Source organism: Dermochelys coriacea, chromosome 20, assembly GCF_009764565.3.
Source record: "Dermochelys coriacea isolate rDerCor1 chromosome 20, rDerCor1.pri.v4, whole genome shotgun sequence".
Taxonomy (NCBI): domain Eukaryota; kingdom Metazoa; phylum Chordata; order Testudines; family Dermochelyidae; genus Dermochelys; species Dermochelys coriacea.
Window position 1 is genome coordinate 17580484 of NC_050087.2, and position 21934 is coordinate 17602417.

The 21934-nt window shown below is 51.8% G+C and overlaps 1 protein-coding gene across 1 annotated transcript in view; it reads right to left on the minus strand.

Annotated features, from left to right (window-relative positions):
• Positions 1-21934, minus strand: part of CARM1 (coactivator associated arginine methyltransferase 1) — a 56481-nt gene that overhangs the window by 14158 nt on the left and 20389 nt on the right. The window contains 5 exon segments of the mRNA XM_038378175.2: positions 1834-2011; positions 6771-6881; positions 15394-15498; positions 16134-16240; positions 20472-20597. Coding sequence (XP_038234103.1) covers positions 1834-2011; positions 6771-6881; positions 15394-15498; positions 16134-16240; positions 20472-20597 — 627 coding nt within the window.

Sequence of the window (21934 nt, forward strand, 5' to 3'; positions counted from 1 at the left end):
CCTCCCCCAGCCCACCCCCGGTAATGAAGGCAACTACACACGCCCTAGGCTATTGATTTTTCTAGGAGCATTGCTTTTGGATGAAGGCAGTGACTAAAATATGGCCAAAGGGACGGACAGGGTCAGGCCTGTTTGGGAGGGCAGAATACATTAGGGCTGATGAGTCGTGTCAGCTCCTTTGGGAAATTGCCTGGAACACAATTTAATGACATTTCGAGATTCGTTGCATTGCAAACCATTTCTCCGCTCGGGAGCCCGACGGCTGCACACGCAGGCTTTGGCTAAGTCGCTGTCTGACAGCAAGTGATCCGTTTGGGGGAACAGTAAAAAAGAGACAGTGCTCTAAACACCTCAAAGGGGAACCAGCTATCCTCGCACTGCTTAGGCAGCCTGGCCATCACCAGGCCTGAAGGGGAGCCATTTTCATAGCAGCAGCTTCTCTCTACTGCCCTGCATCCCCCGCCCCAACCCCCATGTGAGAACATTCCCCACAGACAAGCCCAGGCCTTCCCATTTTCAGAGCAGGCAGCCCCCTTTGCTTCCCTCCCACGCCAGGAGAGGGCGCCGCGAGTCATCCCCCGGCCTGGAAGCTCTTGCGACCACAGGAGGGTGGCTGCATTTTTGCGGCAGCTGCAGTGGCTGAAGTGAACTTGGTTTTGAAGAGCTGGAGGGGCCTGGTGGGCTCAGCCTGGGGGGGGTCATAAGATGAAGTCAGGCCCCTTTTGCACCAGCCCCGAGGCCCAGGAGGGCAGCCAACTGCCCGATTTGCTGCTTAAATGCGCCATGGTGCAGCTCATCCCCCTCAGAGAAGCAGAACTGTTCCTGGGCTGGAGGGGTCAAACCACAACTCATACACCAGCCTGGGACGCCCGATCGTTCCCAGCCTACCAGCAGGTGGAGACCAGCACCACACCCTGCTGGGGCCTTGGCTCTCCGCTCCACCCCACCAGGCAGCATTGGTCTTTGAATCAGGCCCCCGAGCGAGTGTCCCTGCTGGAGGGGCCTGCTACATATCCAGAGGCACGAGCTCACGCGGCCCAGAGTCTGCCTAGCAGAGGGGCCGTATTGCCTGGGAGCCTGTACCTGGTCTCCAGAACAGAGGAGATCCAGCTGCCCTGAATACAGGAGGAGCTGCCTGGCTAGCCGTCCCAGCATGCAATGCTATAGGGCCACTCAGCTCACGCCAGAGCAGCCACGTGTGGGGCCCTGCAGGCTGTATTCAGAGACCCTGGGTGGCTGAATGCTGCATGTGGTTTGCGGCTCACCGAGTGGCTATCCTCACGCTGTCGGGGTCATGAAACCACGTCACCTGATGTGTTAGACGCCTATGGGTGAAGCCAGGACGAAACGGACACGAGAACCACCCCCAGTCACTAAACACACAAGCATGACGCATGAATCCCTCACCCCGCAAGGATGCCACCGTTCTCTGACCCAGCGTAAGATGCCGGAGCCTGCACATGCAGCTCCCACGGGCGCGCCAGTGGGCTATGTTTCCGAACGAGGAGCATAGCGAGAAAGCCAGACAGCCAATGAAACCCAGCTCCCGTGCCCTCGCCAGCCCCAATTGTTGGTAATACTCTGGCTCACAGAACCACATCGCTTGGGCTCCACAGCTGATATTCCCCCAGCAACAGAAATCCCAGAGCATCCTCAAGAGCCGATTATCTGCCCTACCATCCCCACTACTCACATTGAACCAGCTTGCTTTTAAACATTGAGAGACTGGTTGAAAAGGGATTTGATTTCACCTGCCCCTGAATACACCCCTCCCCATGTCTGTGGGGAAAGAAATTGTGGAATGGGGTGTTCCGGTCAGCACTGATCACTTACCACTGGGTTTTAAGTACTTCTTGGCATGCAGGTAGCTTTCCAGCATGCGTTCGTTGAAGAGCATATACCCCATAGGCTCTGAGATAATTATGTCCACCTGTTCAGGAAGCGAGATTTCCTCCACCTTGCCGGGGATGACCACGATCCTGTCCGTGAGGTTGTTGCTTTTCACTAAAACCTGGGCGAGGAAGAAAAAAAAGTCAGAGAAAGGAAAAGAGAAGCGGCCCCCACTTCCCGGGTCTAAGCCAGCCACATGATCCAGAATGATCTGTGGGCATCTGCTGCTGGCACCAGCCCAGGAACATGCAGTGGGGTTTGCTGGGACTATCACGAATTGTGCTAAAAATACATCAGGGCAAAAATGATCTAGTTTAACTGAACATCTACAAGACAGCTTCAAAGGAGGGCAAAGTCAGTCAATTTCATCCAGCTGAGCGAGACTGGGTCAAAGTCCTTCCTGGTGCAACTGCAGTGATGTCAGTGACACCAGGGATGAATTTGGCTCAGAGCCTTTAAGAGCAGGGGATCTTCTAAAGACAAGGAACCGTGGCAGGGAGTGCCATGCACAACCCAGTCAGGGTCATGTTCCAGCCCACACATTCAGAGACCTTTCACCCCACTTTCCTCCCTGAATCCAGCACTTGTCATCTTCCAACCACTTGGTTACCTGGTCACGCCTCCCGACACCTGCATCGCAGAGATGGGTAAACCGAGGCAGGAGAGAGGACGTGACCTGTCCCAGGTCAGACTGAGTCAAGAGCACACCAGTCAAAGCTCGGTCTGTACGGGCTGGAAATTCAGGTTGTGATCCTTACTGGGAGAGGGAAGGATACAAAATGGATGGGGGCGTTTGGTCACTGACTGGGGGAGAACGTTTCAGGGAGGAAAAATGGCCCAAGCTGCAAATACACAGCAACAGACCAGAGCACATGGAACCAGGAAGAGGCTACGAAATGAACAACTTCTGGGCTGATGGTCTTTGGACCACCTTCAAGAGACCCTGGCTCATGGCTCCCCTCCCTACAGACCTTGCCAGCCTGAAGCATGAGTAATCCCAGCTCTCCCTTTCCTGATGTACAAGAATCCTGGTGAACCATCCAGGAGGATCCTTTCAAGGAGACCCCTGAGGTTCTCTGGGCCAATACATCAGACAGTTTCTTTCCTATTTTTGGTCTTCTCTCAGATTCCCCTCACACATCCCGACTTGGCTCCTGCCTCTGAGTCCAAGCATCAGTATAGGACTCCCCTCCGCACAGAGCCCATAATAATCCGTGCTTTATGTGGGGTCTGCAACACTTATCAGCTGAGTGACCGGTTAACAAAAGGGATCTTGAACCCCAGGACAAGAGTTCCTGGAAGAAGAAAACCACGGTTCCAGAACTTGCCTGTTGGGTCTCTGCTTTCAGAGTTAACTAATCAGCAGCATCCTGGGGTCCTGAGGGCAGGACCACAGCAGCTGGGAGATACAAGAATGCCAAAGCTACCCAGCATTTCCACACACTTGTCATAACTTGCAACCAAGTAGGCAGATAGCAGCAGTAGCAGCAACTCCTCAGTGGGGTCTTCAGTCACTTCCTGTCTTCCGCAGGTGTACGCTTCCAAGGAAGCTGCCATTTCCTGATGGGGAAGACCCCACCAGGTCATCCCCACCACCAGCATTCTGACCATTTGCTAGTTCCTGTCCACAGATCTGATGGCTAGACGGGACCATGAGCTCCCACAGCCTGAGCTCCTGCATAGCAAGCCAGAGAACTTCATGCAGCTACCCCTGCATTAACTCACTAGATCGTGTTGGACGAACACTTATCTGCCAACCAGCCAGTCTGGAGGCTTCAGGAGACGGAAAAGCACTGCTACCGTGTCATTCAACCCTGTCCTGCTAACACATCACCACGGCCTTACCCTGGTGGCATCATCTGAAGTACATCCTTCCAGCCTTCACCAGCCGCATGGATTTGGCTCCTCCCAGCCACCCTGTGCACTGGACCCTGCCAGCACCAGTTCTACTGGCAAACTACATGGTACATTTTTCTCCGCCCCCCCCCCTTTTTTTTTTAAGGGATGCTCTGATCTCACTCCATCTTCCCCAGACCCTGCCAAACCCGGGAATTCCGCTCTTGGGAACTGTCCAAGTCTTCGCAGAAAGAAAAGGAGTACTTGTGGCACCTTAGAGACTAAAATTTATTTGAGCATAAGCTTTCGTGAGCTACAGCTCACTTCATCGGATGCATTCGATGGAAAATACAGTGGGGAGATTTATATACACACACAGAGAACAAGTAACAATGGGTTTTATCATACACACTGTAAGGAGAGTGATCACTTAAGATGAGCCATCACCAGCAGGAGTGGGGGGGGGGGGGGAAAGGAGGAAAACCTTTCATGGTGACAAGCAAGGTGGGCCATTTCCAGCAGTTAACAAGAACATCTGAGGAACAGTGGGGTGGGGGGGAGAAATAACATGGGGAAATAGTTTTACTTTAGAAACCACCACCCTAAATCGGAAACCTACTGACCACTATTCCTACCTACCTGTCTCTAGCTTTCATCCAGATCACACCACACGATCCATTTTCTACAGCCAAGCTCTACGATATAACCGCATTTGCTCCAACCCCTCAGACAGAGACAAACACCTACAAGATCTCTATCATGCATTCCTACAACTACAATACCCACCTGCTGAAGTGAAGAAACAGATTGACAGAGCTAGAAGAGTACCCAGAAGTCACCTACTACAGGACAGGCCCAACAAAGAAAACAACAGAACGCCGCTAGCCATCACCTTCAGCCCCCAACTAAAACCTCTCCAGCGCATCATCAAGGATCTACAACCTATCCTGAAGGACGACCCATCACTCTCTCAGATCTTGGGAGACAGGCCAGTCCTTGCTTACAGACAGCCCCCCAACCTGAAGCAAATATTCACCAGCAACCACACACCACACAACAGAACCACTAACCCAGGAACCTATCCTTGCAACAAAGCCCGTTGCCAACTCTGTCCACATATCTATTCAGGGGACACCATCATAGGGCCTAATCACATCAGCCACACTATCAGAGGCTCGTTCATAGAATATCAGGGTTGGAAGGGACCTCAGGAGATCATCTAGTCCAACCCCCTGCTCAAAGCAGGACCAATCCCCAATTTTTGCCCCAGATCCCTAAATGGCTCCCTCAAGGATTGAACTCACAACCCTGGGTTGAGGAGGCCAATGCTCAAACCACTGAGCGTTCACCTACGCATCTACCAATGTGATATATGCCATCATGTGCCAGCAATGCCCCTCTGCCATGTACATTGGCCAAACTGGACAGTCTCTACGTAAAAGAATGAATGGACACAAATCAGACATCAAGAATTATAACATTCAAAAACCAGTTGGAGAACACTTCAGTCTCTCTGGTCACTTGATTACAGACCTGAGGGTGGCTATCCTTCAACAAAAAAGCTTCAAAAACAGACTCCAACGAGACACTGCTGAATTGGAATTAATTTGCAAACTGGATACAATTAACTTAGGCTTGAATAGAGACTGGGAATGGATGAGTCATTACACACAGTAAAACTATTTCCCCATGTTATTTCTTCCCCCACCCCACCCCACCCCCCACTGTTCCTCAGATATTCTTGTTAACGGCTGGAAATAGCCTACCTTGCTTGTCACCATGAAAGGTTTTCCTCCTTCCCCCCCGCTGCTGCTGGTGATGGCTTATCTTAAGTGATCACTCTCCTTACAGTATGTATGATAAACCCATTGTTTCATGTTCTCTGTGTGTGTATCAATCTCCCCACTGTATTTTCCACTGAATGCATCCGATGAAGTGAGCTGTAGCTCACGAAAGCTTATGCTCAAATAAATTTGTTAGTCTCTAAGGTGCCACAAGTACTCCTTTTCTTTTTGCGAATAGAGACTAACACGGCTTCTACTCTGAAACCTGTCCAAGTCTTGACAATCACACTCTGGATAAACCAATTGAGCTTGGTGCTGGTCCAGTTTCATCAACTGGCTCCAAACTTTGCTTTTCAGACTTTATTTCAGCTTATCTCCTTATGTCCCACAAAAACTCCAGCGCCGGAGTACTGCACGTCTCATGGTTAGAGTGCAGGATGCCTGGGTTCTATTTCTGGTTCTGCCACCAACATGGCAAGCGCCCTTGGGCAAATCACATCCCCTTCCCATGCCTCAGTTTCCCCATCTATAAAAAGAGGCTAGGACTCAGCTGGCCAAGGGGGGCTCTCTCTAAATGAGAATGGCTAGCTTCATAATATAGCCAAAGTGCCACCATGTCGCTCCAGAGCCTCCCACTGGGCCTCAGCTCCTTTTGACGCCCAAGTATAAAAGCAGCATTGTGTACCAGGTCTCACGCTGTGGCCTTTTTGTCATGAGCACCTGTTGAGTCTCCGCAGCACAGAAAGAACCCTGGTGCGTCTGTGCGTCGGTTAGATGCCGTCAAACGAAGCCTTCGCCGTTCTAAGCAGCACCTCACCAGATGACTGGGCTGATGCCAGTCCAGCTTCCAGAAGTTAGCGCTGGACACTGGACTGAGCAATGCTGAGCTCCCACGGTGGCTTTTCCTCAACACTCCGCCAGTGTCCAGTTCGCTGGCTCAGCCACTGCTCTGAACTGGCGCTCCCATCTCCCCAGGGCTGAGAAATGCACCAGTCCTGAAGGAGCCCCACGAGGAAGCTTGAAGGCTTGACGGGATTTCAAGCCAGGTAACGCCTGGGCTGGCTTGGCAAAGCCTGCCCCAGAAGGCTGCAGCTCAGCTCCCTCAAAACCATGTGATTCTTTGACCTGGAGGCTGATCTTCCCACACCCAGTTGCACGGGGACTTGGCTGAGGAGAGCAGCCCACAGCCTTGGCGGAGGAGCAGCCCCACAAGGCAGAGAGCGTTGACCCGCAGGCAGCTGCCGTGCGAGCTGTACTGACCTCTGCCTGCTGGGCCATTGTGCTGGCTTCTACTGCATAGATTTTTCTCGCCCCAGCCTGTGCGGCAAAGAATGAGAGGATGCCGGAGCCGCAGCCGACGTCCAGGACGATCTGGGGAGAGAGGAGGGAGAGAGTGAGCAGAAGCAGCTGCCGATAGTCGCCCCCTGCCCTCCACCTACTAACTAACCCGGTGGGCTCATTCAACCCCTTCAGTTCAGACGCATGCGCCACGGGGAATGGCATGCCTCACTCGCCCAGCAGCTTGCCTGTGCCAGAAGCCAGGTTGAAAATGCAGCTCAGGATGGAAGAATTCCTGTTTCAGGGCCATCCACCAAAATTGCAGGATTGAAAACAAGCCCCCCTCAGAAAGGAGCACTCCCAAATATTTGCTTGAGTTGGAGAAAGCCCCCCCACAACTGCTTTGAAACCTCTGAACTCCCCACAGATCCCACCACCTGTAGGCCAGGCCGGTCTCCCACCCAAGACCTCGAAACAAGCTCTCACCGACAGGGACCAAAACGATCCCACAGCTTTTTTTTTTTTTTTTTTTTTTTTTTTTTAAAACACAACAGTTGGGGTTTGGTCCCCATGTCTTTGGGTCAAATCTCTCCTGGGCGATGCACTGGCTGCTAAGCTCCACCCCAGAGGGAGCTGCATTTCAGCAGCTCCTAAGAGTCCAAGATTGTCCATAGTTCAGAGCAGTCTTGGGGGTCGTACGGCCTCGGCTCCAATTGGGTGAATTTTAACTGGGCTCCTTTTATAGACAATGACTCACAAATACAAGCGAACCAAGGTGGCAGGGACTTCTCAGGGCACAAAGAGCTTATCGCTTAATTAGCAACATGGCAGCAGAAAACAGAACCGCCCGTCTGCATCAGTCACTCTTACGCGCATGCAGATCTTTGTGCTGGCTTCTGATAAGAAGCTACTGAAATTAAAAAGCTTATCCACAAAGACACTTTCAAAACAGCCGTTCCTGACAGACAGACACGGCTTTCAGAGCTCTGCCTGCCCCTCGGGTGGGTTTGGGAGGCACAGCTCTGCCTGTGGTGGGAAAAATTGCTCCAAGTGTCTAACTTTGCCCCATTTAAAAAAAAAAAAAAAAAAAAAAAAAGGTCAATATATTGATCTGTCAGGGGATTTACAGAACGGGGTCCCCTGCCTTGGCAGAGTCATGGTTTTCACCTCCTGCTTACTCTGGAGAGAATCCCACCCCGGGAGGCAATAAAAAGGAAAAATGTTTACTCCCAATTAACCCTATTGGATCAAACAGCAGCAACGCTGAGCTCTCCCACAGTAGCTTAAAGCAGCGTACAAATACTACGTTGTATGTCTGCAATATTGAAAGCAAGCACAGATAAGAGGGCAGAAAAAGGGACTGGGAACCAGGACTCCTGAGTTCCATTCTGAGCTCTGGGAGGGGAGTGAGGAGTAGTGGGAAGAGCATGGAAAGCTGGGAGTCAGGACTCCCGGGTTCTATCCTCGGCACTGGGAGGGGAGTGGGATCTAGTGGGTTAGGACAGGAGTGCTGGGAGTCAGGACTTCTGGGTTCTATCCCCGGGAGTGGGATCTAGTGGGTTAGGACAGAGCGGGCTCTATTCCCAGATATGCCACTGGCTGCCACCTTGACAAGTCACCTCCCTCCCACCACACTGTCTCCCTCTGTAAAACGGGCCCACCAAGGGGTGCAGTTCAGTGAAGTCTCTGTGGGTGGTTTGAGGGTCTCAGGTGGCAGGGGCTATGGAAGGTGAAAGCACTGGCTCTAACTTAGGACCGAAGCCTAGCGCTTCCCAAGCTCTGTCGAGGCTAGTGAGGAAAGCCAAGCCCTTGAGTTGACAGAGCACGGCATCACTCAGGTCGCACCCACAGAGGACGGTCCCATGGGGATGGGAGGGACTTTACAGCACCTGCTACTAGCCCAGAACTACCGAGCTTCCCTTTCCTTGGAGGCAAATCTTCCCGGGCCTGGCACGTGACGGGACGATGCAGAAGGAGCATCTGCCATCCTCCCTCCCTCCTTCCCATCCCCAGCGAGTCCAACACAGGTGTGTTAGTTGGATCTTCACTGAAGACCAAACCATCACCTGGCTGCCCAAGTCACATTAAGAAGGGTAAAGAGAGAAACAGCTTTTGATACAAACTGCTCCCTTGCAAATCTCAGGAGATGAAATCAATGCAATCGCAGACACTAGTTCCACACGACTCCCCCGCTGCGCGAATTCTAATTAGACCCTCCAGGAACAATGTTCACATACAAAGCCAACTGGTCCCCAACTGACAGCATGGCCTAATTGGTTAGTCTTAACAATCTCAATTATTAATTACGTGTATTACAGAAGCACCTAGAGATCCCGACTGAAACCGGGCGCCCCTTTGTGCCAGGTGCTGCACAGACTGCGTGAGAGACAGTCCCTGCCCAAAAATCTCACAGGCTAAATAGCCAAAAGCTGGGAGGGGAAACTGAGGCACTGGGAGTGGAAGACTTGCCCAAGGTCACTGAGCTGGTCAGCGGCAGAGCTGGGAACAGAATTCAGGTCTCCAGAGTCCCAGTCGCTGCCCTGTCCACTAGGCCACTCTGTCTCCTTGTGATGGATGATGAGAATTGGGATGGTCACACGCATAGACCAAGATGGCATGAAGTGGGTGTGGCCATCAATGCCTATACTCGTCAGTCAGGCAGTCTAGTGCCCAGATCATGTGGGTCCATTAGGGGAGCGGTTGCTAGGAACAGAGTGCCTCCCGGCACCCTGGAAGCAAGCCAAGAGCCAAGACTAGGGAGGCCCTGCTGTATTTAGAAGGTGTACGGCGGTAGCGTCTAGACGCCCCCGGCATGGACCAGGATCCCACTGGGCTAGGTGCCATCACCACTCACAAGTTTCTGCCTGCCCAGAAAATACACGATACTTTCAGCTGCCCCATCCAGGGAGCAGGTGGTGCCTGTGGGTCACCTCCAGGTCGCTGGCTCACAGCTGGCCCACTGGTGATCAGACACTGCCCTCTGATGGCTCTTGGCTGTGAGAAGAGCGGGGGCCCACTCTAGCTCTGTGCCCCCATCACAGTAAGGGGAGACTCAGCTGAGAAACCAAGGACTGTCTGGGTCAGACACTCAACTCCCCCACCAGAAGGAACACAGCCTCTCTCATGAGGAGGGGGGGACGGACAGGCACTCCCAAGGCCTGGCTGAGGCCATTGCTGGAGAGAACCGGACTCCTGCTGCCCCAGCGTTTGAAATCCCTCCTGCATCCACCGACGTCACAGTGCGATCCCTGGCACAGCCCTTGGCAGGAGCAACGTCTGCATGCCTCAGCCCGATGCTGCTGGTACCAGAACGGGGCTCTCCAGTCCCGGCCCTTCCCCTGCAGGGTCGGAAGGCATCAGACCGCGCAGGCTGAAACACGTCGCTCTGGATCAGCTGCTGCCTTCCTCAGGCTGGTTTAGGATGTTCTGGGTGCAGCCACCTATCGGCATGAGCAGGCGATGGTGCCCCGCCAGAGAGTAGCTCCCAGCAGAACCTTTCCTAGCACACTGTTTCATTTAGCTGTTCAGGCAATGGAGCTCCCATGGGAGTCCACTCCAGAGGCAGGAGGCTCCTGACTCCTGTCATAATTCATCCCATTGCCCACCTTGTGAAGCCACCTGCTTTCCCTCCCTCGCCCTCCAGAGCGTGGCTGACGGTCCCGTATCACAGCCAGCTGGGAGGGGCTAAGAGTCTGAACGGAGCCAGCACTGTGGGTACCCATCACCACAGGACCCACGGCCCTGGGGAGTTCTACACTGAGTCTTGTTTCAGAAGTCAGCTGTCTGGCAGATGCAGCCCTTGGATTTACCCCACCCCTCCCAGGGGACCTGGAAGTTAAAGCACCACTAGGATCTCCCCAAAAGCAGTCAGAGAACCTGGGCTGCATTTTTACTGCTTTGTCCTTCTTTCCTCCTCTCGCCGTCCCAGCCACTACCCAGCATTAGGGTCCCCTCTAGCGGATGGGGAGTCAGGACTTCTGGGTTCGAGTCCTGATTCCGCCACAGCCTCATGGAAAGTGGTTTCCCATTTCTGTGCCTCACTTTCCTCTAACAGACTCCCCATCTCCCAGAGGGCAGAGTTACCGCCAGGAAGCCTCAGGACCCTTGGATGGAAGGTGCAGTGTGATGAGAAATGCCACTACCTTCTCTGGGACTGGACCCACACCTGACAACTTTGGTTCCCACTACACTCACTACATAACCAAAAAAACCCAGCCAACGGTACAGGCCCATTACCAGATTGAGACAGGCAAATTATGAATGATGCAGAAAAAGTAGAGAATGTCCAATAATTATTTGTCCTGTATTTGGAATGAAGCAGGACAACGTACTCAGACTTTCCAGTTCATTACCGAAAGAGGAAGACATTAAACAGCATTCACTAGGTAGAAACATTTCTAAATTAGCAGGTCCGGATAACTTGCACCCAAGAGACTTAAAATAGTTGGCAAAGGAGAAGATCTCTGGCCCGTTGTTAATTTTTAATAAATCCTAGAATATCAAAGAAATTCCGGAAGGCTGGAAGAGTGCTCACTTTGTGGCCATATTCGAAAAGGACAAGCAAGATGACCTAGCTAACCATAAACCAGCCAGCCAGCCGGACGTCAATCCCAGGCAAAATAATAAAAAACCCGATACAGGATTCAAAGAATTAAAGGAGAGGAATCTAAATTAATGCCAGTCAACATGGAAAAATAGGGCACGTTTCACAAGCCTGACTGCAGTTTTTGATAAGACGACAAGTTGTAGACCAAGCATCTTAGAGAGGTGATTAAGAAGAAGCAGAAAGCATACAGGGAGTGGAAGATGGGAGGGATCAGCAAGGAAAGCTACCTAATTGAGGTCAGAACATGTAGGAATCAAGTGAGACAGGCTAAAAGTCGAGTAGAGTTGGACCTTGCAAAGGGAATTAAAACCAATAGTAAAAGGTTCTATAGCCACAAAATAAGAAGAAAACTAAGAAAGAAGAAGTGGGGCCGCTAAACACTGAGGATGGAGTGGAGGTTAAAGATAATCTAGGCATGGCCCAATATCTAAACAAATACTTTGCCTCAGTCTTTAATAAGGCTAAAGAGGATCTTAGGGATAATGGTAGCCTGACAAATGGGAAGGAGGATATAGAGGTAGATATTACCATATCCGAGGTAGAAGCGAAACTGAAACAGCTTAATGGGACTAAATCGGGGGGCCCAGATAATCTTCATCCAAGAATATTAAAGGAATTGGCACCTGAAATTGCAAGCCCATTAGCAAGAATTTTTAATGAATCTGTAAACTCAGGAATAGTACCGAATGATTGGAGAATTGCTAATATAGTTCCTATTTTTAAGAAAGGAAAAAAAAAGTGATCCGGGTAACTACAGGCCAGTTAGTTTGACATCTGTAGTATGCAAGGTCCTGGAAAAAATTTTGAAGGAGAAATTAGTTAAGGACATTGAAGTCAATGGTAAATGGGACAAAATACAACATGGTTTTACAAAAGGTAGATCGTGCCAAACCAACCTAATCTCCTTTTTTGAAAAAGTAACAGATTTTTTTAGATAAAGGAAATGCAGTGGATCTAATTTACCTAGATTTCAGTAAGGCATTTGATACCGTGCCACATGGGGAATTATTAGTTAAATTGGAGAAGATGGGGATCAATATGAACATCAAAAGGTGGATTAAGGAATTGGTTAAAGGGGAGACTGCAACAGGTCCTACTGAAAGGCGAACTGTCAGGTTGGAGGGAGGTTACCAGTGGAGTTCCTCAGGGATCGGTTTTGGGACCAATCTTATTTAATCTTTTTATTACTGACCTCGGCACAAAAAGTGGGAGTGTGCTAATAAAGTTTGCAGATGATACAAAGCTGGGAGGTATTGCCAATTCGGAGAAGGATCGGGATATTATACAGGAGGATCTGGATGACCTTGTAAACTGGAGTAATAGTAATAGGATGAAATTTAATAGTGAGAAGTGTAAGGTTATGCATTTAGGGATTAATAACAAGAATTTTAGCTATAAGTTGGGGACGCATCAATTAGAAGTAACGGAAGAGGAGAAGGACCTTGGAGTATTGGTTGATCATAGGATGACTATGAGCTGCCAATGTGATATGGCTGTGAAAAAAGCTAATGCGGTTTTGGGATGCATCAGGAGAGGCATTTCCAGTAGGGATAAGGAGGTTTTAGTACCGTTATACAAGGCACTGGTGAGACCTCACCTAGAATATTGTGTGCAGTTCTGGTCTCCCATGTTTAAAAAGGATGAATTCAAACTGGAGCAGGTACAGAGAAGGGCTACTAGGATGATCCGAGGAATGGAAAACTTGTCTTATGAAAGGAGACTTAAGGAGATGGGCTTGTTTAGCCTAACTAAAAGAAGGTTGAGGGGAGATATGATTGCTCTCTATAAATATATCAGAGGGATAAATATAGGAGAGGGAGAGGAATTATTTAAGCTCAGCACCAATGTGGACACAAGAACAAATGGGTATAAACTGGCCACCAGGAAGTTTAGACTTGAAATCAGACGAAGGTTTTTAAACCATCAGAGGAGTGAAGTTTTGGAATAGCCTTCCAAGGGAAGCAGTGGGGGCAAACGATCTATCTGGTTTTAAGATTCTACTCGTTAAGTTTATGGAGGAGATGGTATGATGGGATAATGGGATTTTGGTAAGTAATTGATCTTTAAATATTCAGGGTAAATAGGCCAAATCCCCTGAGATGGGATATTAGATGGATGGGATCTGAGTTACTATAGAAAACTCTTTCCTGGGTATCTGGCTGGTGAATCTTGCCCATATGCTCAGGGTTTAGCCGATTGCCATATTTGGGGTCGGGAAGGAATTTTCCTCCAGGGCAGATTGGAGAGGCCCTGGAGGTTTTTCGCCTTCCTCTGTAGCATGGGGCATGGTTGACTTGAGGGAGGCTTCTCTGCTCCTTGAAGTCTTTGAACCATGATTTAAGGACTTCAATAGCTCAGACATGGGTGAGGTTTTTCATAGGAGTGGGTGGGTGAGATTCTGTGGCCTGCACTGTGCAGGAGGTCGGACTAGATGATCAGAATGGTCCCTTCTGACCTTAATATCTATGAATCTAAGTTTGGTTGATAAATATAACAGACCCGCAGAGTGATCTGGATCGCTTAGCAGGCTGGGCCCGTTCAAACACGAGTTACAACACAGGCAAATGCCAAGTTATCCCTCTAGGAACAAGGGCTGGCAGCCAGCCCGACAATCGGGGGACTGGAGAGCAGCGACTCTGAAAGGACATAGGGGTCATGGCAGACAAGCAACCAAAGGGGAGCTACCAGTGCCCCGTATGGAGAAAAGGACTGATGTGACCCTTGGTATATAAAACAGGGGAGCAGGGAGGCGATTTCAACTCGAAGCGCCACTGGGAGCCCCAGAACTGGCCACAGTGTTGGGCCACGTTTAAAAAAAAAAAAATAAAAAAGAGGTTGAAAACATGGGAAGGGTGCAGAAAAGAGCCACAAATATGATTCAGAGGCTAGAAAAACACCTTCGGGTGAGAGATTGAAGCAGCTCAATCTTTGTGGATCAAAGATCAAGAGGGGACCTGATTAAAGTGTCTACAACCTTCCCGGGGCAAAACCACGGGGTGCCAGAGGGCTCATTAGCGTAGCAGAGAAAGGCAGAACAAGAACTAATGGCTGGGAGCTGAAGCCAGACATTCCCATCAGAAACAAGGCCCCACTTTTAACAGTGAGGGGCAACTAACCAGGGGAACAAACTGCCAGCAAACAGTGGCTGCTCCACTTCTCAAGATCTGCTAACCAGGAGCCTTTCGGAAGGAGATGCTTTAATCAGACCCCAGGGACTGTGCTCAGTGCAGGGGAATGGGGAGCAATTCTCTGGCTCCTGTTACAAAGGAGCTCAGACTAGATCTAATGATGCTTCAGGCCTGGCCAAGACAGCGGAAAACCCAGTTCAGCAGCCTGATGTGGCCAGCAGCTCGTACTCGTTCTCTTTGTATGTGTTGGCAAGAAGCTCAAGCAGGAAGAGAGGGGCTCTGGCCAGCAATGCAGGTTTTCAATTAACATGCTGCCCAGGAATTCCATTAGCTGCTACTCTCTGTGGTTATCAGCAGACATGAACAGAGATCAGGCCAGCAGCACAGAGCCCGTGTGTAACTAGCTGAGCACATGGAGAACTGGGGCTATTGGCAGCACGTTACTTTATTGAAAAAAAAAAACAAAACAAAAACAAAAAACCCACACCTGGTGGTGGGCATGACTATCTGACCCCAGACAGCATGAAACATAGGGTTCAGCGCCACAGAACGGATCCAAGGGCTCGCGGGACACGGCCGGTCCAACACCTGCTGCTGGCTTGATCCCAAACCCAATGCAGAAAGGCTACAGGCATCCTAGCAGGGGAGGTGACAGCATCTCAGAGATTGGGTGAAAACTAACCCAGCCTTTGTCAAATACATCCCTGACCTACTCCGTAGGCAGGGGAAACAGCGTATGGAGACCTCCCCTGTGATCAGAAAGGAGAACTGCTCAAGGGGGAGATCCCAATGCTGTGCCGGCCACACTCTCCTCCATGAGCCCCCCTCTGGAGTCTGACAGAGGGGTAGCAGGATTTCTCCTCCTCCTCACCTTGTCTTTGAAGTCGCTGTGGTTCTGCAGGATGGCCCGCTGGTACGTGCCCGTCCGGACGTAGTCCTGCATCATGTTCTGTTGCTGGGACAGGTAACCGTAGAACTAAAGGAGACACGAGAGAGTTCGTTTACGGCCCAGAAAGGGAGGCGGGTCTCGCCCAGGGGAGGATGGAATTTCGCCAGAGACGAAGGTTCCCAAAACAAAGCCGGCGCAGAGCAGCTGAGTGACTGCTCAGGAGAGGGGCTGGGTGCTGGTGGGTTTTCCCCTTAGACAGCTCGGGGGCCGTGCCATCTCAGGTTGGGGCCTTGGCAGGGCGGGCCAGATGGTCCAGAGATAGGAGATCTCCGAGGAAAACCCAAGGCACTGCAGAAAACTGCGCTGGGCACACGTCTGTCATGGTCAATATTGAGCCCAACATTCAAGCATCACTCTAGGGGGTGCTAACCTGCAAGCAGCGGGGCTAAATGGAGCTCCTCCCCATGCTAGCTACTGTCCCGAATGGGGCGGGGGCGCTGGGTTGCTGCACCCTCCCTCGCAAAGTGTGCCCCAGATTCGTTAATGTCACATGGAAGAGGATCCTGGACCAATTCAACACTGCCCTCCCTCCCGCAGAGCATGGACTGCTGAGGGTACGCCGCACAACCCTTCCTGCAGGCCGGGGGGCCTCCCCGGGCAGGGACGGCTGCAGATCTACACATGCAGCTCCTAGGAGATCGGGCAGCAGCGGGCCCTCCTACCTGGAAGTACTGCACTGCAGAAGACTCCTCCGTCCGCTCGCTGAACACTGACCGCTCTATGTTGTGACCCCGGCAGGTTTTCAGGATATTATAAAAGGAACAGAAATCTGAAAGCAGAACCAAGCGCTGGGGCTTTAGAGGGGTCATCGCTGGCAGAGACCCAATGGGGGGGGAAGTGCCTCACCTGATGAACCGTGTCCCCCACTGGCCAATGGGGCCGAGGACAGCCCCAGTTGGTCCTCATGGGGTTGCAGTGGGGGAAGGGGCAAGAAATGAAAGCTGAATGGGAGGGGAGGGTCACTGAACAAAGGGGAAATATGGCTGCAGAGAGCCATGAGTCGGGAAGCCTCTGAGATGCACTAAGGAGTGCCCTGAGGCTGGGATCACAGGAGCCAGCGAGCCCTGACCAACAGGCCAAGGGCAAGGAAGGAGAAGGAACATCCATGGACAGGGCAGAATCACAGAAACGTGGGGCTGGGAGGGACCTTGAGAGGTCGCCGAGCCCAGCCCCCGCCGCTGAGGCCGGACCGAGTCAACCTAGACCAGCCCGGACAGGGGTTTGTCCGACCTGTCCTTAAAACCCTCCATCGATGGGGATTCCCCAGCCTCCCTTGGAAGCTATTCCAGAGCTCAACCATCCTTAGCATTAGAAAGTTTTCCCTAATGTCAAACCAAACTACACACTAAGCGGATTATTGTCCTAACTCCAGTGGCCATGGAGAACAATTGACCCCCATCTTCTCCAGAATATATCAGAAGACGGTTTTCCAGTCTCCTCTGCCCCCCTGCTGTCTTTTCTCCAGACTCAACCTGCCCAGGGAGTTTGTAATCTTTCCTCGTAACTCAGGTTTTCTAAACCTGGGATCATTTTGGTTGTTCTCATCTGGACTTGCCAGTTTGTCCACATCTTTCCTAACATGCAGAGAGTCCATAATCAGACACAGGACTCCACCAGTAGATACCGATGTCTTAGGGCCAACATCCAACTCCTGTTAATACACGCCAGAACATTAGCCTTTTTGGCAACTACATCACACATCCAATTGGTGATCCCCTGTAACCCCCAGCCCCTTTCAGCAGTACCACTTCCTAGCCAATAATTCCTCATTGTGTACTTGGGTGTTGGACTTTTCCTTCCAAAGCGTAGCCCTTGATTGAATTTCATCTAGTTGATTTCAGATGAATTCTCTCATTTGCCGGGGTTGTTTGAATTCTAATCCTGCCCTCCAAAGTGCTTCCAACCCCTCCCAGTTTGGTGTCATCTGAATGTTTTATAAGCACACTCTCCACTCCATTATCCAAGTCATTAATGAAAATACTGACCAGTAGCAGACCCAGAACTGACCCCAGAAGGACCCCGCCCAGTTTGGCAGCGTACTCAGAGTGCGCTCTTTCAACCGGTTGTGCACCCACCTGGCAGTAATTCCATCTAGACCACACTTCCCTAGATTGCTCCTGAGAACATCACATGGGGCCATGTCAAAAACCTGACTAAAACAGCAAGATCTATCACGCCTACTGCTCCCCCGCAGGCCAGAAGCCCTGACAAAGGAGGAAATGAGGATGGTTTAGCAGGGTTTGCTCTGGACAAAGCCATGCTGGCTATTCCTTCTAACCCCAGTATCCTCCAGGTGCCAGCAGACTGATTGTTTAGTCATTTGGTCCAGTATCTTTCCAGCTATCGGAGTCAGGCTGCCTGGTCTATAGTGCCCGGGACCCTTTGTACTATGTTTGCACTTCTCCAGTCCTCCAGGACCGCACCCACTTCCCAGAAGTCTCAAAGATAATTGCTACCGGTTCCAAGACTCCTCAGCCAGCTTCCTCAGTACCTCAGATGAATTTGATCAGGCCCTGCCGTGCATACAGCTAACTGATCAAAGTCTTTAACCTGTTCCTTCCCTATTGTGGCTTGCATTCCTTCCTCCTTGGTAATATTAATTGTGCCGAGGACCTGGTTGCCATTAATCTTTTTGGTGAAGTCTGAAGCAAAAACGGGCATTAAACCCCTCAGCCTTCTTGAAGTCAGTTATTAGCTCTCCGGCCCCGCTAAGTACAGGCCCTGCTCTCCCGCTCCTGGAGGTATTTAAAGAACCTCTCTGCCCTTGCCAGGAGTAACTCGTTGTGTGTCAGAGCCTCTGATGTTGCCCCTAGTGCTTGTGATATTTGTCTGTAGGCCTCCTTAGCAAGTTGGCCATGTTTCCACTTCCTGGGGAATTCTCTTTGGATTCCCAGGTCACTAAGGAGCTCTAGCAAGAGGTCAATATGGCTCCACCAATTCTTCCCGTCTTTCCTTCGCTTCGGGCTAGGCTGCAGTTGTGCCTTTAACACCATCTCCTTGAGAAACAGCCAACTCTCCTGAACAACTTTTCCCTGAGATTTTCTTCCCAGGGGACCTCACCTATCAGTTCTTGGAGTTTGTTAAAGTCCAGTTCTTTGAAATCCCTTGTCCTTAGTCTACTGCACTCACTCCGACTCATGAACCCTTTCGTTTTGTGATCACTTTCACCGATACTGCCCTCCACTTTCGGATTTGCTACTAATTCCTCCCAGTTGGTCAGAATCAGGCCTGAAATGGCTGGCCCCCGAGCTACTGCCTCCACTTCCTGAAACAGACAGAGTTGTCCCCAGCACATCCCAAGAACATAGTGAAAAGGTTTGTTTTTGCTGTATTACTTTTCCAACAGGCGTCCAGGGCAGTTCAAGTTCCCTGTTACTCCCAAGTCCTGGGTTCTGGATATTTCTTGTATTTGTTCTAGAAACGCCTCACTCCCCTCCTCTTCCTGATTGGCGACCTTAGTAGTGTCACCACCATGATGTCACAGCTATTTTTTACCCCGCTTCTCTTTACCCAGAGACTTGTATGAGACGTAGTCCGAGGGTCTCTCGGGGATCAACGGCAGCTGGGAAATGAGGAAAGCACGACTGGGTTTTATACCCTGAAATCGGGAGTCCGAGAGGCCTCGGAGAGATGCCAGGGATGGATGGACAGGGCAAGGGCAGGTTAGCAGGAGGTGGAGACGCAGCCGATGGCCCAGGATGTTTCCAAGAATCCTGGCGAGGTATGAGACGCGGGGCTTGGTCAGTAGCTGCACCCAGGGCCTCCTGGGCAGACTAACTCCAGGCCACTGGGCCCAAGCCGCTGAACACACCGATCCCACCAAGACTCTGCCCTGGGTTGGCGGCAGGACTTGCTCGGGGGAAGAGGGGAGCTCACAGAGCCGACCAGGATATAATCCAAAGGGGCATGAGCATCGCTATGAGGCAAGGAGCCGCAGCAGCTCAGGACTGGGAGAGCCAGAGGTGCTGGGGTCAGGACTTGGGTGCAAGTCCAGAGCGGGTGCCCATACCAGGACTGGAACCGCAGGGGGCGCTGCTGCTCAGGACAGAGGCGTATGTGCTGAACTAGTCTGCAGAGCACCTGCCTGGCTCCAGCCAGCAACTGCTGCTCACATTCCTGAGCACTAATTCAGAGACAGGTTGTCGAAGAACATGAATTCAGGGGAGGGGTGGGGAGCAGGCATGGCTGGCGCACACGGCCTGTAGGGAGGAATCAGCACTCCAGACAGTCCAGCCATTTCAGGGGAAGGTTCCTGTAAGGCAGCAGAACCGGAGCTGGCTGGGATTTGGGGGGACAGGAGAAGAGATCAGCACCCAAGGGGTGAACAGAGACCCCAGCAGGTTACACAGAGCTCTGCTGGTGGACCTGAGGCTGCTAGTGAAACGCAAGGGAGGGGGAAGGACTCAATTCACTAAGGAGGGGGATCTGGGCACAGGAGTTAGAAACAGGGACGAGGCTACAGAGATGCAGCTAGGACTCACCCCCCCGGTAGGCTAGGGGGCTCAGCCACCAGCACCGACCCCAATTTCTATTCCGTGCTGTTCCACACAGCAGCCAGCTGGGGTCACTGTTGTACAAAGAGGGGCAGTGCATTGCAGGGACTGAGGTTAGGCAGTCAGGCCTGGAAATGGGGGCGAGGGGGACTCACAGGGCAGCCAGGATACTACTGAGAAGGGGGAAGAGAACCCCACCCTAACCCAGCACCATAGGGGCTTGATTTGTCCTTGCAGCAGGTGCTCCAGGGCTTTGTCCGGTTGGCCAAGCCCTGAGGGCGGGATCTCAATTACTGATGGCTAAAGAGAAAGGCCCCAGCAGGCTGGTCGAGTCCCAGAGCCAGGAGTTTGGCAAATCAACTTGCGGGAACAAACCTGCCCTGGAAGAGCAACTGATGGGGTAGCCGGAGCGTCTCCTCTGGGTATAATTGGGAACAACCCAGGGGTGCAAAGCAGCCAACCCCTCCCCTCCGCCCACTAGCAAGCAGGAAGGACCAGGGGACATACCAGTCGGTGTTGCGAACTGCATAAGGACACTATTACACCCCAGCGTGATGATGAAGGACTGTTTGCCCACGCGGCTGCATTCCGTCTCCCTGGACACAGAACACTTAAATACGCACACATCTTCATCTGGGGGAAGAGGAGAGAAGAGAAACAAGGGGTTAGTGTCCCATGGGGACCACGCTTCCCACGATAGGGCACGTGCCACTTTTCAACCTTAGAGGTAGATGCAGTTCAGCAGCAAGCAGGGCCAGGCTAGCACAAGGCATCACGCGCTGCACAGACAGGATGGCACAAGGCCTAGTAGACCTAGGACCAGCTCCCCCAACAAGGGGGATGGGACGGGTTCCCAGAGATCTCAGACTTTCAAATCCCATCATTCCAATTCTCGCCTTGCTTTGTTTCCCCACTTGTGCTCCAATGCAGATCTAGCGAGCGCAGTCTTGAGAAGCATTGGAGCAAAAAGCCAATGCTCAGACCACCCCAGAACTCTGGATCCCACCCTCCCAGAGGCAGACAGCTCTAATCTCACTCGCTCTGGCCTCAGAAGCACTAGGAGGAACAGGTCACCTGTGCGTTTCTTTGGCAGAGTGGTACAGGAGCTTTCAGGGGACTGAACTCCTCCACACACAGGGATCAGAGAGGAGTGGGAATCAGCAGGCAAGAGCGCAGTGTGCTTTGGGATCGGCAGGGCAGAGCATGCATCAGAAGAGTCATGTTTTTGGCGCTAGAGAAGTGCTGAGCAATAACAGATGAAAAGGAGCCGCATCCCTCACCCGCCTAGACTCATCCCCAGAGAAGCCTGCCGGGGGAGGGGAGGGTAGGGGGGTCTGCTTCCCCTGCCACTTCCAGTCAGCTCTATGTTCTCCTCCTGCACGGAGCCGTCATTGCCATCCCATGCCCCACCGCCTTCCTCAGCCCTCTGCTCTCACCCGCTTCCACCCTCTCCTCCCTAGCTGCTCTCGGATCACCACCAAGGCTATCTGGGGAGGCTGGAACTTTGCAGCCACTTGGTTCCCTTTCCCCCTGCTGACTCAGCCATTTAGCCTCTCTGCCAGCCTCTCTCCCTGACCTCCTCCCCTCTCAGTACTAACCTCTATGCCCATTGGACAGCTCTCGCACGCACACCCGTCCCCTCTTCCCGGCTGTCCCTTACCCACACTCCGTTCCCCCTGGACTGAGCCGTAAGGCCATCTGTCGCTCCTGTTGTAATGCCTACGAAGACGCCAGCCAATCAGCAACAGCTGGATGGGCAGGGGGGACAGAGGGCACTGGCTTCCTGTATATTTATTGCGAATACAGACTAACACAGCTGCTACTCTGAAACCTGTATATTTCATGACACTTTCTTAGGCTGTAAGGTCCCATGGCCTCGAGGGATCTAGCTGGATCCCTTTGGCTTTCTCCCACACACCCCCGTCTGCCTTGGAAAGCATTTCCTGCTGGGGAAAGGGTGTCACTGCTGA